Source organism: Balaenoptera borealis (genome assembly GCF_965194805.1).
Source record: "Balaenoptera borealis genome assembly, chromosome: 4".
Lineage (NCBI taxonomy): Eukaryota > Metazoa > Chordata > Mammalia > Artiodactyla > Balaenopteridae > Balaenoptera > Balaenoptera borealis.
The window spans coordinates 60,197,660-60,214,862 of NC_138861.1; the positions used below are offsets into that span (position 1 = coordinate 60,197,660).

The 17,203-nt window shown below is 36.0% G+C and overlaps 1 protein-coding gene across 9 annotated transcripts in view; it reads right to left on the reverse strand.

Annotated features, from left to right (window-relative positions):
* Positions 1-17,203, reverse strand: part of MTHFD2L (methylenetetrahydrofolate dehydrogenase (NADP+ dependent) 2 like) — a 145,643-nt gene that overhangs the window by 114,365 nt on the left and 14,075 nt on the right. For 8 of the 9 annotated variants that reach the window (XR_014244010.1, XR_014244011.1, XM_082390266.1 and 5 more), the window contains 2 exons: positions 10,623-10,807; positions 9,872-9,994 (listed from right to left, as the gene is read on the reverse strand). Coding sequence is in view for 6 of the 9 variants with exons in the window: in XM_082390266.1 (XP_082246392.1) it covers positions 9,872-9,994; positions 10,623-10,807 (308 nt within the window). In the remaining 3 variants the exon portion in view is untranslated. Of the gene's footprint in view, positions 1-9,871; positions 9,995-10,622; positions 10,808-13,821; positions 14,129-17,203 lie in introns of those variants that run through there. The other variant, XR_014244012.1, reaches the window with a different exon arrangement.

Genomic DNA, 17,203 nt, shown 5'->3' on the forward strand with positions numbered 1-17,203 from the left:
TTTTTTAGCAGCATACCATAAATTTTAATATGTTGTATTTTCATTGAAAAGTTAAAAGTGATTTCTAACTTCCCTTTTATTTTCTTACTTGACACATGGGTTATTTAGATGTTATTTAGTTTCCAAATATTGGGGAATTTTCCAGATATTTTTCTGCTAGTGATTTTTAATCTAACTCCATTGTGGTGAGGGAAAATGCTTTAGGTAATGTAAATCCTTCTATATTTGAGATTTGTTTTATAGCCTAGAATATGTTATCTCTTGGTAAACGTTCTATGTGAACTTGAAAAAAAAATGTGTATTCTGTTGTTTGCAGGGAGAGTGTTCTGTAAATGTCAATTAGATCAAATTGGATGATATTCTACTTCAAACCTTTGTTCTTACTGATTTTCTCTCCACTTGTTCTCTCAGTTATTGAGAGAGAGGTACTAAAATCTATGATTATAATTTTGGATTTGTCTATTTTCCTTACAATTCTATTAGTTTTTGTTAATGCTTTCTTCTTAGGTATATAAACAATTGAGGTTGCTATTTCTGTTTGATAAACTCACTCCTTTATTACTGTGGAATGACCTTCTTTATTCCTGGTAGTATCCATTGCTCAGAAATATACTTTGCCTGCTATTAACATAACCACTCCAGCTTTCTTTTGATTTATGTTAATATAGTGTGTCTTTCACATCCTTTTTCTTTTAACCTCTCTGGATCCTTATACTTAAAATGTATTTTCTGTGGGCACCATATAGTTGGGTCTTGTTTTTTATTCAATCTGACAACCTCTGACATCTAATAGGATTATATACAACATTACATTTATGTGATTAAATCTATTGTTTCCCCATTTTCTTTCTTCCTTTAGAATAATTTGAACATTTTTAATTATTGGATGTTATCTCTTTTACTGGCTTATTAGCTATAACTCTTTGCTGTGTGTTTTCTTTTAGCAGTTGCTTGTGATTTTATAGTATGCAGCTTTAACTTATTTCAGTCTACCCTCAAGTGATATATCACTTCACATATAGCATAAGAATCTAACAATAATGTCCTATCATTTCTTCCTTTCTGACTTTTGTGCTATTGTTGTACATGTTATAAACCACACATTAAATTGTTTTTATGTTGGGATAAATACCAATTATATTCTAAAATTATTTGACTAATAAAAAAAAATCAGATATACTTACTCATGTAGCTACCATTTCCATTGTTCTTCATTCCTTTGGCTAGATACATATTTTCATTTGGTATCATTTCTTTCTGCCTGAAGGACTTCCATTTTTTATAGTGTGGGTGTGCTGTTGATTGTTTTCAGCTCTGTCTGGATTCTACTCTTCCTAAATGTCTAAAAAATGCTTTTTTACCTTTGGTTTTTAAAGATATTTTCACTGAGTATAGAATTCATGATCAATAGTTTTTTTTTCTTTCAGTACATTAAAAATCAAGATGTTCCAGTGTTTTCTTGCTTACATTGTTTTTGACAAGAAATCTGCTATTTCTTTCTTTTTGTTTCTCTGTATATAATGTGACATTTTCCCCCCTCTTGCTGCTTTCAACATTTTTTCTATCACACTGCATTCGAACAATTTGATTTTTGTGTTTTTGTTATAGTTTTTTCATATTTTCTGGGCTTGGAGTTCGATAAGCTTCTTAGATCTGTGTGTTTATAGTTTTCATCACATTTGTGTTTGTGTGTGTGTGTGTTTTAATCTGAAATCCCAATCATTTATGAAAGGATACTTATTTCTTACTCACGTAAGCCTCTGTTAAGAATCCCACTTCCTAGGGCTTCCCTGGTGGCGCAGTGGTTGAGAATCTGCCTGCCAATGCAGGGGACACGGGTTCAAGCCCTGGTCTGGGAAGACCCCACATGCCGCGGAGCAACTGGGCCTGTGAGCCACAATTACTGAGCCTGCGCATCTGGAGCCTGTGCTCCGCAACAAGAGAGGCCGCGATAATGAGAGGCCTGCGCACCGCGATGAAGAGTGGCCCCCACTTGCCACAACTAGAGAAAGCCCTCACACAGAAACGAAGACCCAACACAGCCATAAATAAATAAATAAATAAATACATACATACATACATACATACATCCAAAGTTTAAAAAAAAAAAAAAAACAATCCCACTTCCTTTCTTCTCATAACTGGCAATCATCTATAACACGTGGCTTTCATGATAACTGCAACAAAAGGGGGAGAGGGGATGGGGGCCACATAGCTTTTAACCATCTCAGTCCAGAAGTGGCTCAAAAAAGTCACTTTCCCTCATAGTCCAGTAACCAGAAGTCACATGGCCCCAACCTAGGAGAAGTTGGGAAATGTAAGGGAACATGTGGATATTTGGAGTACTTTATTTGTCTGCCATAGAAAAAAGCAGATCTAACATAGGAATTGACAGAATTAAAGTAATTTTAGAAGGTATGGGCTGGAAAAGGCTCTCTGAGCCAGTGGCATTTAAGCTAAGGCCTAAAAGTTGGAAAGAAGTCAGTCCCAGTATGTTTGAAAGATAATCAATGTAGTTAAGAGGTCAGAGGCTAAAGTCCTATTCAAGTAATAAAATGTACATTATCCTAGCATGTCCTTTGTATAATAAATACTATCACTTAGGAAGCCTTCAAGGGTATGGGGGTATAAGATCCTCACCAAATCTTGATCAGTGACAGAACTTACACACTACTCTCTTAGATGTAGAAGAATAGGTAGAAGGATGAACCTTCAATGACACACATACACACAAAGCAATAGCTGTGAAAGTACAGGGTTCATTCATTCCAGCAATAACACTCACTAAGAGTCTACCATGATACAAGGTGGAATAAAAATGTTGACTCCAATTCCCCCTGCTTTGATGGAACTAATAGTCTAGTGGAAGAAACATATTACTAAAAAGCAATGAAATACTCTATGTGGAATCATTTTTCTCCATAAAGAAAGGGGGGAGCTATAACAAAGGTCAAGTCTAATTTAGAAGTTATTTAGAAATAAACAGAAAAGAAGCTCTACAAAAACTGAGGAGTCCAGAGTGATGAAAATTTCCCACTCTGGTCAAGAACATTAAATATAGAGTAAAAAGTATTCTGCATACATAAATTCCATAAGCTCTCAAGAAGAGCAATTATAGCAAGACCTTTTTTCTCCAAATGAAGAAACAAGTTTTAGACAAATATACATATCTTCATGCATTAATTAGGTCAATATCCACATTTTTATGCCTACTAAATTCTAGAAATTTTGTCTTTGTTATAGCTACACCGTGAATTCTCACTTTTCTTACTCGCCCTCTCCATATTTAATCCTTTAATCCTGTATTTCATTCTGATTTCTCTGTTCAATCCTCTTACATAAATTGGAAGATGTTAATCCTCAAAGGCTTCAAACTAGATAAATGAAGGGAAATATTTGAAAAAACTATTTTAGAAAAAGATAGATAAGATAGAATAAGTTTTCCCATTCTACCTAATAATTTTCTTCCCAGAAATAGATGAGAGGTAGATTTCTTAGAAAGCAAGAAAATACAAAAAGGTGAGTAAGCACCTCTCTTGGTGCTTGACTTGCAGTCTCAGCTGTGGGACTGTGATTATGATTGAAAGAATACTATAATTGGGTCTCCTGGTACTTCTCTGCTACTCACTTGTTGTGACCTTACACAAGTTTCTCAGTTCAGTTTCCTTAACTATAAACCACAGATCAAAAAAAATGTACCTACTGTTAAGGGTTGTTGGAGTGTTAAATGATTTCTTGTATATAAAGCACTTTATAACAATGTCTGGCAATAATAAATGATAAAAATTGCCATTACTAATACTAGTAATAGTTATCATGGAGCAGTAGTTGTAAAAAACCACATTAAAATTTAATTGAGTGATTGCTGTTTTCTAGAGTTACATCTGAATGCTTTCATATAATTCATATAATTTAAACCCTTTTAAACCAAATTCACCCTGTACCAAACACCACCCTACAACAAACATTTAGAGCAAATTTCCAGTGTGCTTCAAGCTTGTGGACATTATCATTTCCCTTTCATTGCTTTAGTCGAAAAAGAATGTCACTGGTTCCCAATTTTTAAAGACCATTATTCCACCTTATTTTTAACACTACAAACTGACACATACTTGTGGAAAGGGAATGTTGCCTGCCATTCCAGTCAACAACAAATGTTGCCCATCATCAAGCTATCAACCACTGTAGTCACCCCACCCCCTGCCTAACAGTGCACCCTGAGGGTAATTCAGGATGGAGAAAAACAGGAAACATTCTGTGTTCTGGATACTGACCCTAGATAGTTAAGATGCATATCTAAGGAATAATTTCAATGAGCCCAGACTCTTGCATCTTCCCATACATAGAAAATCACTAAAATCATTAACTTGAGATGTCTGTTTTTTGTGATTAGCAGTAATCTTTTGATGTTCAACTACCTTTTTTTTTTTTCCAGCAAAAACTCCTAGATATCCTAGCTCCTTCCTTACTTCTTTGGAGTAGTTTCTCAGAGCTACCTGAGAGGCTGTCTCCCAGGCTACAGTCCTCAGTAATGTCCCCAAATAAAACTTAACTCTCAACTTTTAGGGTGTGCATTTTTCTTCAGTTGACATACTCTACAAATGATATAACTTTTAATACAAGTTTAATAGATGTAACTCAATAAAAGCTAAAAGCAAATAATACGTAATTAGGAGAAAAATATATACAACACGAATAGCAGACATCATTCTGGCCTTGACAAAATGATCACTTATTGATACTGACAGAATCTATGCACAGATAGGAAAGGAGTAGGGAAGCATTCACATATGATTGTTTCATCTCTCCCTAGATGTAGGACCAGCTACAGGACAAACAGCCAGACCATGTGACTGTGGACACACAATTTTATCCTGAGTACTTTCAATCCGGACCAAAGTCACACAGCTCCTGAACAAAAGCATGGGCTTAAGCCTGTGATAGATTCATTACCATCAAATAGGACAGAATTCTCTCTCATTTCTTTGCTTTCTTACCCAAATGAGACGCATGAAAACTGCTTGCACATTCTGTTTAATCCTTATGCAAGCTTGTATTCCAACACCAGAATTATAATTCTAATTTAGAATTTCTATTGCTCAAGATATTGTCCTAATTGTGAAAAATAATTTCCGACTTCTAATCATGAAATAACTTGGAATCCAGATTATTAACAAAATGATGGAAAATTGGAGATGTAATTGACTAGAATCATTTCATTTGTTCATTTGCTTATTGTTTCATTGGTTCATTATAACAATCTTATAAGACATGTACCAGAGAGAGGCTATTTCAATCCACTTGCACATAGCCAACTGTTGGGGCTCAGGGCAGGCCATCCCAAAATACGCCTCAATGGCATATTAATTATTTTGAATTAGTTACTTAAGAAAGAGCCATTGTAAGAGGGACACTCTGACCCTCCTCTCTGTCTCCTTGAAAGTAGGAAATAAATCTCTCATGAAAGGTGCACTCCTTGCATCTGAAGGTAGAAGGACACCCTGATTTCCAGAGATAGGGAATTTGGGGCAAGAAACTTATATAAACAAAACTTGTTACTCCTTTAGTTTACCATCCCAAAATCAAACTCTGCTTAGATTCTTCACTAATTAAGCACCCAAAGCCTAATTTTCTTTGTCCTGGGAATTCCTCACAAACTTATTGTTTGTTTGTCTAAAAAGTATAAAAGCTGCCTGCTTTGGCCACTTCCTAGGTCACATGACTGTGGGACCTCCATGTGCATAAGTTAAATTTTGTTTCTTTTTCTCCTTTTAATCTGTCTTGTGTAGTAGTCCAGCCACAGAACTCAAGAGACATAGAGGGGAAATTTGCCCTTCCCCAACACAACCTATCAAACTGACTAATGAGTTCCACGTCTTCTTAAAGCATGCAGGTTGATGCCCAGGGCTTGCTGAAAGAATATCAGAATGTAATTAATAAACTACCCCTGCACCTACCAGTAGAGTTTCATGATAATCAAGAGACAAATGTGTGTATTTCTCAACCTGTTTTTGCCAGTTCTTTCACAGTAAATTATGTGATTTAATTAAAACAGTACAAACAAACAGTTGTTACATCTATGAAGACTAAGTTGAATGTTCTCAAAAGACTCGAGAATTAAAAAGAATTAGTAATGACTTAGATAAGGACAAGACAACCATGAACACTGGGAGGAGACACTTTAAAAATATAGATGAATTTTCACTTAGTTTTATCTCAAACTGAAAATTATAGGCAGTGATTCATAGGTATTATTAATGCCAGAAGATAACACAAAATTCCAAACAGTAGGTTCCATAGAGACTTGGATCTTGTAGGGAAGCATAATTTGCCACCCCAAAATGTCTCTTTGGCATAAGGATTATTTTAGGCTGATTATTTTTAAGAAACAGAAGACTCAGTAAGTCTGTGTTTTTACCTCCTCATTAGCTGCCTAAAGAATTTAGATAAAGGACCTATTCCCAGAATAGAGGTATCTCCAGAAATATCTGCAAAGAAAATGGACTAGTTGTGTTGGGGGAAACTCAGCAGCGCCTAGACATCAAAGTCCACTCTGTGTCCCATTGCCCCTGCATGGCCCAGCAAACATCTGCTTTTGCATCTCCAGGTGAATTGCTTTCCTCCCCTTTGAAGTCCCAAACCACTACACCCAACATCTTCTTTTGTCTTTAGCTGAAGATCGTATTTAAGGTGAAAGCTTCAGCCATTTTGGCGAGTTACTCAGTTTTCCTGGGTCTCTCCCAAGTACACATGTTATTAAACTTTTGTTTGTTTTTCTCCTGTGAATCTATCTCAGGTCACCAGCCAGAAGAACCTAGAAGGGAAGAGGAAACTTTCCTCCCCAACAACCTACATCAAAAGATTGATGAATTAATATATAAATACTTTATGTCATAATACAATGTTTAAGGTAAAATGCATTGTTTTATGATTTCCTACTTTATCCAACTTTTTCTAGTAACCAACAAACTATATGTCCCAGTATAATGTAGGTTAAGTAATATAGAGTCTCCTGATCTGTAAAATGAAGAAGGTAATTCTTACTCATAAGGCTGTTTTGAGGATTAAATAAAATCATCCATATAAAAGAATACCTGTCACCTAGTAAGCACACATTACTCACTAGCTAACACGGCATGCTGGTGAGGGTGGTAACATAACGGTAATGGCATGAGGGACCAGTCTGCCTGGATTCACATCCCAGCTCAATTACCAGCTTGTGATCTTAGGGGAAGTTACCTAACCTCTCTGTACCTTAAATCCATCATCAGTAAAAGGTACATAATAATAGCTCCACCACCATTGGGTTATTGTGAGGATCCAATGAATCAATAAGTGTGAAGTGCCTAAGACATAATAACATGCTTAACGTAACACATTTTAGTCACTGTTATTTTGTATATTATTGGCTTTTCAGCTAGATAGAAAATTGCCCTTTCTCAAAGCATCCAAATATTTGTTATCATCCCTTTGGCTCTAGGCTTCTCACCTTCTAAAATGAACACAGGACTCAATGTATTTTAGTACAGACAGATCACTAGTGCCATCTAGTGGCAAACTGCTAATAAATTTAACCAAAAGGAATATTGCCCATAAAGGGGTAAAATTTCTACAGACATGAATTTAATTTTTGAAGACAAACTAGATATCTGGAAATGTGATATGTTTTCTATAATGATTTGAATGTAATACAAATGTAAGTGGGGGAAATTTAAAAACTGCAAACCACAAGAAGATTGCTTGGCAAACACAGTACAAAAACAAAAAAAAGGGTTTCTCTGGTGGCGCAGTGGTTGAGAGTCTGCCTGCTAATGCAGGGGACACGGGTCCGAGCCCTGGTCTGGGAAGATCCCACGTGCCACGGAGCAACTAGGCCCGTGAGCCACAATTACTGAGCCTGCACGTCTGGAGCCTGTGCTCCGCAATAAGAGAGGCCGCGATAGTGAGAGGCCAGCGCACCGCGATGAAGAGTGGCCCCCACTTGCCGCAACTAGAGAAAGCCCTCGCTCAGAAACGAAGACCCAATACATCCATAAATAAATAAATTAATTAATTAATTTTTAAAAAAATATATATATATGCCTGATATTTTCTAGACCTTAATTTCCTATGAAATCAAATGAGCGTGCTATATGTGTTGAATTCGTTTTGTAGTTATAAAAGTAAGGGATAAATCACTATGCTAATTTTAACATGATGAATCTATAGTATTATCTGTCAGAAGCATTTTGGGGGGAACCTTGATAACTTCTAACATCCTTTCCAACTTTCTGATTTTTTTAAATGCAGCCATATTGGAGGAAAATAATTAGAAATGTGAATTTTGGGTGTAATTTAAACAGCATAAATGTTATAACATATACTAAGATATTAAGTTATATCATTGGATAAATTAAAAATTAATACTATACAAAGATCCCAGGTGATAGCATCATACAGCTTTACTTTCTGCAAGTCAGAACTTACAGAAGAACTCAAAACTGCACAAAACTACTGTAATCTATAATATTCAGGCAGTCCTTGCCTTGCTCATTGAAATATGTACAAATTTCAGAGCCACAATTTAGTCAAATAACAGCAGCCTTCCAACAACACAGTTCAAATTTCAGTTATCACGGCATATTAACTGTGACTAATTATATAAGAGCTGCTAGCTCTTTGGTCCAAAAATCACTATGTAAATAACAGATGAGCATCATGATCAGTGACTAACATGTCACTTCTTTCAAAGTCTGTCAGTGCTTGGTCACTGCACATCTGTTATTCAGTTCAAACACAGACAGCAAATCATGTTGCTTCCTTGTGTTCCAGTGATAAACTCACTTGACATTTCACAAAAGTGAGTAATCAAAAGAGGCTATCAGCCCATAAAGATGAAAGTGCAACAAAGAAATAAAACGTGATGGTGCTGGAAATGAAATTGGATGTGAATAGAAGATCTGAAGATGGTGACAGCAAAGCAAGGATAGAAGAGACCTAGGCCAGCAAGAAGGTAAGAGCCATGAATGTAAAAAACAAGATAAAGTTGCTTCAACAGGATTCTAACTGAATGTAAATGGGTTGTACGAGAAATAGGGGATGACCCTGGAATGTTGACACCGTGCCCTTTGGAGCAATGTAGCTATGCAGCCATAAGAACTTAGTGAAGGCAAACTGATCAAAATAAATGAGGAACGTGATTGTGACGAAAAGGATGACAACGCCCCAGAGGAAGTGACACCAGAACAAAACTTCACATTAAAGAAACTCTCAGAGATATCTCATGACTTTGAAAGGACAAAGGACAAAATGGAAGTTGATCCAAACTTAAAAAGAATTTGACAGTTCAATTCACCAAGGCATAGAAAAGATGCTTGCTCCATATTATAAGTCATATGATGAGAAGGCAAATAACTGTTCAAACTCCTCTTGACAAGATTTTGGCAATGAAATAAGATACTTTAATTCTCAATGTTTCTAACGTTTTAAATTACAGTGTACTGAATAAATATTAATTTTACTATTTTTCATTTCCTTATACGTTTATAAACCACAGTAAGAGAGTTTTTAGTGTTTTGAGAAAACATTTTAAAGGTCACAGAACAATTGTTATTCTCCTATTGATTTACTAAGATTGCTTTGTCCAGTTTCAACTTAGTCATTTTCATGGTTTTGCACTATTGTGCAAAACAAGAACTGGATGTATTGTCAAAGCCTAAATTTTTCTTTCACAATTTTCAGTCATTGTAAACGTCATTCAGAAATTGCATGCTAATATAATAGCTAGTCCCCTTCTGAACGTATTTTATAAATTATTTGCAGTGTCATGATATAATGTTGAAAGATGTCCTTGCTCCTAACCAAACCAGACATATAGAAGAGCGTTATGTACCTGGCAGTGGCAACTGAACTAATATACCACTGACTCTTGGGTCCATGTTCAATTGATCGGTTATATCCAAAAGTTCTTCCTGAGAAACATCCTTAGGTTTTAGAATGATCTCACTACAGATACCTGGAAGAAAAACAAGTACAGAAAGTCACTTTAACAAAAAGATGTGTTTTCTCATTGATGGCGTCTTACACAGTGCGTGATTGGTTCCCTCTGCTCCTATCCCACTGGAAGAAAAGGCCCTTCTACAAAAATCATGTGCAAAGCACCATCAGGAGGGAATTTTCAAATAGTACAGATCCTTTCTCGTGATTCACAGGCATTCTTTGGCCCAGTAACCCATTTAGCAAATCGCGCTCATCTGTGATAAGCTACTGTTAGTGGATTTGAAGAGAGAAAGAATACCAGTACCACCACCACCACGATTAGGCCAAGTTCGACAGAGTGAACCAGCCAGGTTTATCATGTGATTAAAGCAAAAAAACAGGCCCTTTAAATGTAACATGTTGCTCTCACATCTCACCATAGGATCTGAAATCACACTGAATTGATTCAATAAGAAACTTGAAGAAAAAGAGTAAGAAATGAATATAAACTTCGGTAACTAAATAATCTATAATAATAATAAATAATAATAATAATACATGTAATTCAAATAGCACTTAGTTGACAGTTATCATTCATAATTATCACACTTTGAAGTAAAACCAGAAAACACGTAGTAACAAGTACAACTAAAACACGTCCCCACCTACAGCAGCAGCGGCTTTGACCTTCTTCCTGACGTATGTGTGGCTTGCTGGGTTATCACCCACTAAAATGATACTGAGGTGAGGTCTTCCATTCCCAAGGGAAATCCAAGATTCCACACCTCGCTGTATTTCTTTCTGGATTTGTTTGGCCATTTCAGTTCCTGAGATAATAACTGCGTCATGTCTGTGGAAAACAAAGGAATAAACGTAGTACTAAAAAGGCAATAAGGAATATTCAACCACATAAATTTAAGGTACAAGAGTGAACAAAACATTTATGATTCCCCAAGTGAGCAACCAAAATTTGCTTTCTTTCAGGTATATTTGACGCTCATTCTTCAGGTTCCAAAATATATTTATAATTTTTTCAAAGGAGTCCAACTCTGCTTTTTAGTTCTGCATTACAATCTATCTATAGTATACATAACTTTCACATATATATATTTCAATTATCAAACCACATACTAAAGATCTAGAATATTGGCTCTAGAATATTGGCTGTATTAAAAGCTCTGCTATTTTTTTCAGAAGAGACAGATCAGTACAGTCTAGTTAAAACTGGCACCCATCTTCAAAGCTCCAGGCCATGGTGTATGTACGTGGCCCCATAGCCTTTTGACCCAAAGGCAAAATCAGTTCACTCTTAATAGAATATCCTGTACAAGACCCTGAAGTCATGAGCTCCGTACTACACAACTCTTCTCACTTACTCAAGGAAAAATTTTATCCCACAGCTCCAGGACAAGGACAACTGTGACAACAGCTGCCAGACTTGCCATGCTTGTCATTGATTACTGTGGGGACCAGGCCAGTAAGGCTCAGTTGCCCCCCTACCCAAACACCCACACCATGGCATCATTTCTAATAGAAAAACTGCACAAAACATTACTTCCTGGCAGTTTTTAAGTGCTTAAGTAGGTAAGAAATACTATACTTTGATAGATGACATAAATCTATCTCTGGAAAGGCACAAAAAATGCCTTATGGGAAGGTTTTCCTGCTCTCCATGATCTCAAACTTAAAAGTGGTGAATTAACGTTGCTCCTACTGCATGCTTAGTTTTTAAAGGTACCCGATAAAGTAAAAGATGGTTCCTTCTTCCTGGGGTCCCTGTCCTTTCACTATTGAAAGGCCTGGTGAAAGCATGATCTATAGCGCATGAATATTACACAAAATATCAAAAGCAGGTCAATGAATATTGTGAAGGAGAAGAAAAGGAGGAAAGAAAAACCTTATAGCAACTTAATTTTTTCAAGCACCTGTACATTTTCTATGTTCTAGTGAGAGCAGCCATCATGAATATCAGCCAGCACAAACAACATGCAAACTTGCTGCCCCTTCCAAATAAGTCAACCCCCCTCCCTAATAGGTTGATGTACACATACATAGACCAGATTGAGAATATTCCATATCAACCTGGCACCAGTGGTCCACAGAGTTCATTCAGATTCAAACAATTTTGATGTAAACAATGTTCTGCTAAGAAGTGATTCTGAAATATGGTCTATGGATACATACATGAAAATTGCCTGGGAACCTTACTGAACTTGCATATTCCTAGACCCCATGACCACACCCATGATTCGGAATCCCTGGGAGAGGGGAGAGAGCCTGGGAATCTGCACATCTAACAGGTCCCCACAGGTATTCTTGTGCGTGATCGTGTTTGAAAAACACTTCTTCAGTTCAACACAAAAGTATATTTCAATAATAATCATAACCATGGGTAAACAATTAACTGAGCAAATATACATTGGTTAGACAATACAATTATAAGTAAACTCTACTTTTGATTCTAATTTTGTCTACTTTCCACTTTCAAGACATGGAAGGTCATGGTAAATGCAGTGTATCAATCTTGCTCCACTGTCTTAATTTTGGTCATAGTTTTATTACAGTATAATTGATATACAATGAACTGCATATATTTAAAGCGTAAAGTTTGATGTTTTAGTATATGTGTATATCTGAGAAACCATCACCACAATCAAGAAAATGAACGTATCCATCACCCTCAAAAGTTTCCTGGTAACCCTTTGTAATCTCACCATTCTATCTGTCCCTGTCATGCCTCCAGACAACACTGATCTGCTTTCTGTCACTATATATTAGTTTGTATTATCACGAGTTTTATAAAAATGGAATCACGCACTACATGCTCCTTTTCATCTAGCTACTTTCACTTAGCATAATTAAAATTCATTCATGTTGCTGTATCATTCATGTTGATCAATAGTGCATCTCCTTTTATTGCTGAGAAGTTTTCCATTGTAAGGATATATCAAATTGTGTATATCCGTTTAATTGTTGATGGATATACGTGTGCTGTTTCCAGTTTTTAGTCATGACAAATAAAGCTGCTACAATCATTCATGTACAAGTCATTGTATGCACATATACTTTCATGTCTCCAGCAAATATCTAGGACTAGAATGGCTGGATCATATGGTATATGTTTAAATATGTAAGAAACTGTCAATCTGCTTTCCAAAGTGGTTGTACCATTCTACATTTCTGCAAGAAGTATATGTGAGTTCCAGTTGTTCCACATACTTGCTATCACTTGATATGGTCGGTCTTTTAAATTTTAGATATTCTAGTGGATATATGATAGTACCTAACTGTGCTTTTAATTTGCATTCCCCTAATGAATGATGATGTTGAGCATTTTTTTTTCATGTGCATACTTTTTTCATATGCCTATCTTCTTTGGTGAATTGTGTAATTTAAATTTTTGCCCTTTGTTTAATAGGTCGTTTCCTTATTGAGTTTCGAGAGTTCTTCATACATCCTAGATTCAAGTCCTTTATCAGATATATAATTTGAAATACTTTCTCCAAGTCTATGCTTTGCCTTTTCATTCTCTTAATTGTGTCTTTGTATAATAAGTTCTCAATTTTGATGTATTTTAATCAATTTTCCTTTTATGGATCATGCTTGTGGTATTGTGCATAAGAAATCTTTGCTTAACTCAAGGTCACAAAGGTTTTCTCCCATGTTTCCTTCTAGAAGTTTTATGGGTTTAGGTTACGCATTTAGTTTTATGACTTAGTTCTATCTTAGTCTGAATAGACTTTATATCAGGATACTGCTGAATGCTCTTTCTGTGTCTATTGAGATGATCATATGATCAAATGGTTTTTTGGTTTTAGTCTCTTAATATGGTAAATAACATTAATTTTCAAATGTTAAACCAACCTTGCATTCCTGGGATAAACCTCCCACATATCCTTTCCAGATATTGTGGATTTCATCAATTTTTTTAAAAAAATTTTGCAGCTATGTATATGGCAGATATTTGTAGTTTTCTTTTCTTGTACTGTCTTTGTATGGTTTTGGTATCAGGGTGATACTGCGCTCACAGAATGAGTTAGGAAGTATCCCATCCTCTTCACATTTCCAGAAGAGTTTGTGTAGAATCGGTATTATTTCTTCCTTAAATGTTTGGTAGAATTCACTTGTGAAGCCATCTGGTCCTGGAGCTTTCTTTGTGGTGAGGTTTAAAACTAAAAATTAAAATTTTTTAATACAGAGGGCTCTTCAGGTTATCTATCATTTCTTGAGTGAGCTTTTGTAATTTGTGTCTTTGTACATTCTAATAATTAGTACATAATTATTAGACTAAATCAAGTTAAGATAAAATACATTCACTTTTGAGTTTAAATTTTATTTTTCAGGATTAAGTAATGAACTTTTTTCACTATCTACTTTGAATTCCTGTTGCTCATTTGTTATTGATTCATTTAAGTGGACTTTTAATACTAAGAAAACAAGGACGTCCTATGTTAACAAGTACTAAGGGCTGCAGATATGGCAAACAATTTCAGGTAGTTAAAAAAAAATACTTTCCAAAAATTAAATTGTGCCAGCAATATTCAGATAGGTAAAATACTCTGCTATAGAAGCAAATTTATCTGCTAATAGACTAGAAGTCACTCTTATAGTAAAGAACATATATTTGCATTTTAAAATATAAAACCATCTGAGCTCCATGTTGCATTCTATAGCATATGAATAGCAATGCAGCTGCTTACATGTTTTATTAGTTGATTCTCTGTTAAACACAATGATTTAGTCATAGGTTATTGTGAAACTGGCAACAACTGAACATAATCCAGGATAATTATGGCCTAGACACTACAAAGCTGTGTGACCCTGAGAATGTCAGATGACAATGGCATAAACTGATTCCTGACTTCCAAAAAGACAATCTACCTACAGATTAAACCTGACTGCACATTTTTTGTTGGGGTCTGAGGTGACAGGGCTTGCTTTACATTATAGTACCAATGTGCTAATTCAGCTTGCTAATTATAGCTGACATGATATGGCCTGGCCTAGTTGGTGTTTATGGGTAAACACCCAAAAGGCTGCCACCCAATTATGAATAGGGACTTAAAGCATTTTCAGTAGCAGCTGGCCCATCCCACTGATTCCCTCAGTCACTGCAGAGCCTCAGCAAGCCTGGCTCTATGGGAGACACAATATAAGGATAAATGAAGCAACCCGGACTTAGTGGAGGCTCAGTGGGAGAATGCCTGTATCTGTCCATATGCTGGAAGAAATGGTAAACACACACATTAATAGCTCATATAGACTTTAGTGCATAAAGAAACGAGGTTTTTTTCAACATGCACATTGTTGAAAAATGTTACATATCAGCAACAACTCAAATGTTCAGCCACAGAAGCACACAACTCCTAAGAATTCACCCTGGCTCAAGTCTTGATCTCTGCCAGTCCATTTTCCACACTGCAGCCAGAGTGATTTTCCAAATGGAATCATATCCGTTCCCTTGTTAAAACTGTACTACATGTCCAGTTTTTATTAATTTAATAAATACATATTGAAAACCATGTATGTGCCAGGCACTATTCTAGGCACCAGGAATATAAATAATAATGCACAAAACAAATTGCTCACTTTCATGGAAACTATATTCTAGTTGAAGAAGACATAAGCAAATTTTTTTTAAAAACAAATATTTAACATATCATGTGTGAAACATGGGGGAAAAAAAAGGCACATCTGGAGGCCAGAGTTACCATTTTACAGAGGTTGGTTAAGGTGTCACTTCTCTGATTAATCGGGTAACATCTGAGTATAAATGAAGGAAAGGAAGGAACATGTTATGTGGTTATCTGGAGAAAAGAATTTAGGCTAAGGAAAATATACCACAAGTACAAAGGACGTTAGGCAAAAATGTGCCTGGTATGTTTGATGAATAGAAAGAAGGCCAGTGGCTACACTAGAAAGAACAAATGGACCAGAACAGGACATGAAGTCAGAGAAGTAGTGTGACATCAGATCACATAGGGTCCTACAGGCATTCAGAAGGACGTTGGCTTTTATTATGAGAAAGAACGCCATTTAGAAATTTTGACCTGATTTTCATGACCTAATTTTCATTATTCAGTGATAACTGGTTAAAATGTGGAGGAAAGACTCTACGGGAAGAAGGGGCAAGTGGGGACACCAGTTAAGAGGCTAGTGGTATCCCAGGCAAGAGATGAGGGTGGCTTGGGCAAGGGGGGGTAGCAGTGGAGATGCTAAGTATTCTAATTCTGAAACTATTTGGAGGGTGGAGCCACTGGAATTTACTGAGATTGGGTATAGGGTGTGAGAAAAAGAAGTCAAATATGACTCCAAAGTTTTTGACATGAAAAACTGAGGAAAGGAAGTTTTAACTCAAATCCAAACGTCCCGTAGCTTACACGCCCCTGCATGAGCTTTCTTTAGCTTCCCTGTGCTCACCAAGTCCCACACTACACATAGCTGCATTTATCACCTGTGCTAGGTTCTCACTTCTGGGCCTTCACATACACTATTCCCTCGACCTGAAACACTCTTCATCCTCCTTCTCACTTCTCTGACATCCCCACCAAATCTGTTCCTCCTTCCCTCCCACACAGTCCTCAAGTCTCAGCTTGGAAAGCACTCTGGGAAATGTTCTCTGACCCCTTCAACCTGGGGATCTGCCTCTTATATGAGTGCCCACAGCACCCAGCTTTTACCCTCAGGTAGTATCTTAAGTCCTTGTTAAAATTACTGTCTCCCCCACTATACTCTAGGCTGTGTAGGACAGGAAGCTTATATTTACTATGACATCCTTAATACCTAAGAGTATTTTGCACATTGTGTTTATCAAATATTTGTGGAATTATCGGAGTTAAATTGTTTACTGTATTATAATTTGTTGGAGTTACTATGCAGCCACTGAAAATAATAATTATAAAAACAGCAATATGTGAAAATGCTCATTGCATAAAATTAAGTGAAGAAATTAAATGAAAAATTGTAGGTACATAATTATAACTTAAAATGTGCATGCATATGGCTAAAGATTAAAAAGAAATATACAAAATAAAATGGTGAGATAGGTAGTATTCTGGATATGTCTTTCTATCTTAGAATATTTTAAAGTGCTATCAAAACAGATCTTGAATTATATTAAAAATGAGTAGATGCAAAATATCTATAAAACACATGAAAAGAAAATATAATAGTAAAATTAACAAACTTACCACTCAGTTTAAGAAAGATATTACCATTGTCATTGAAATTGTCTTCGTAATCCTCC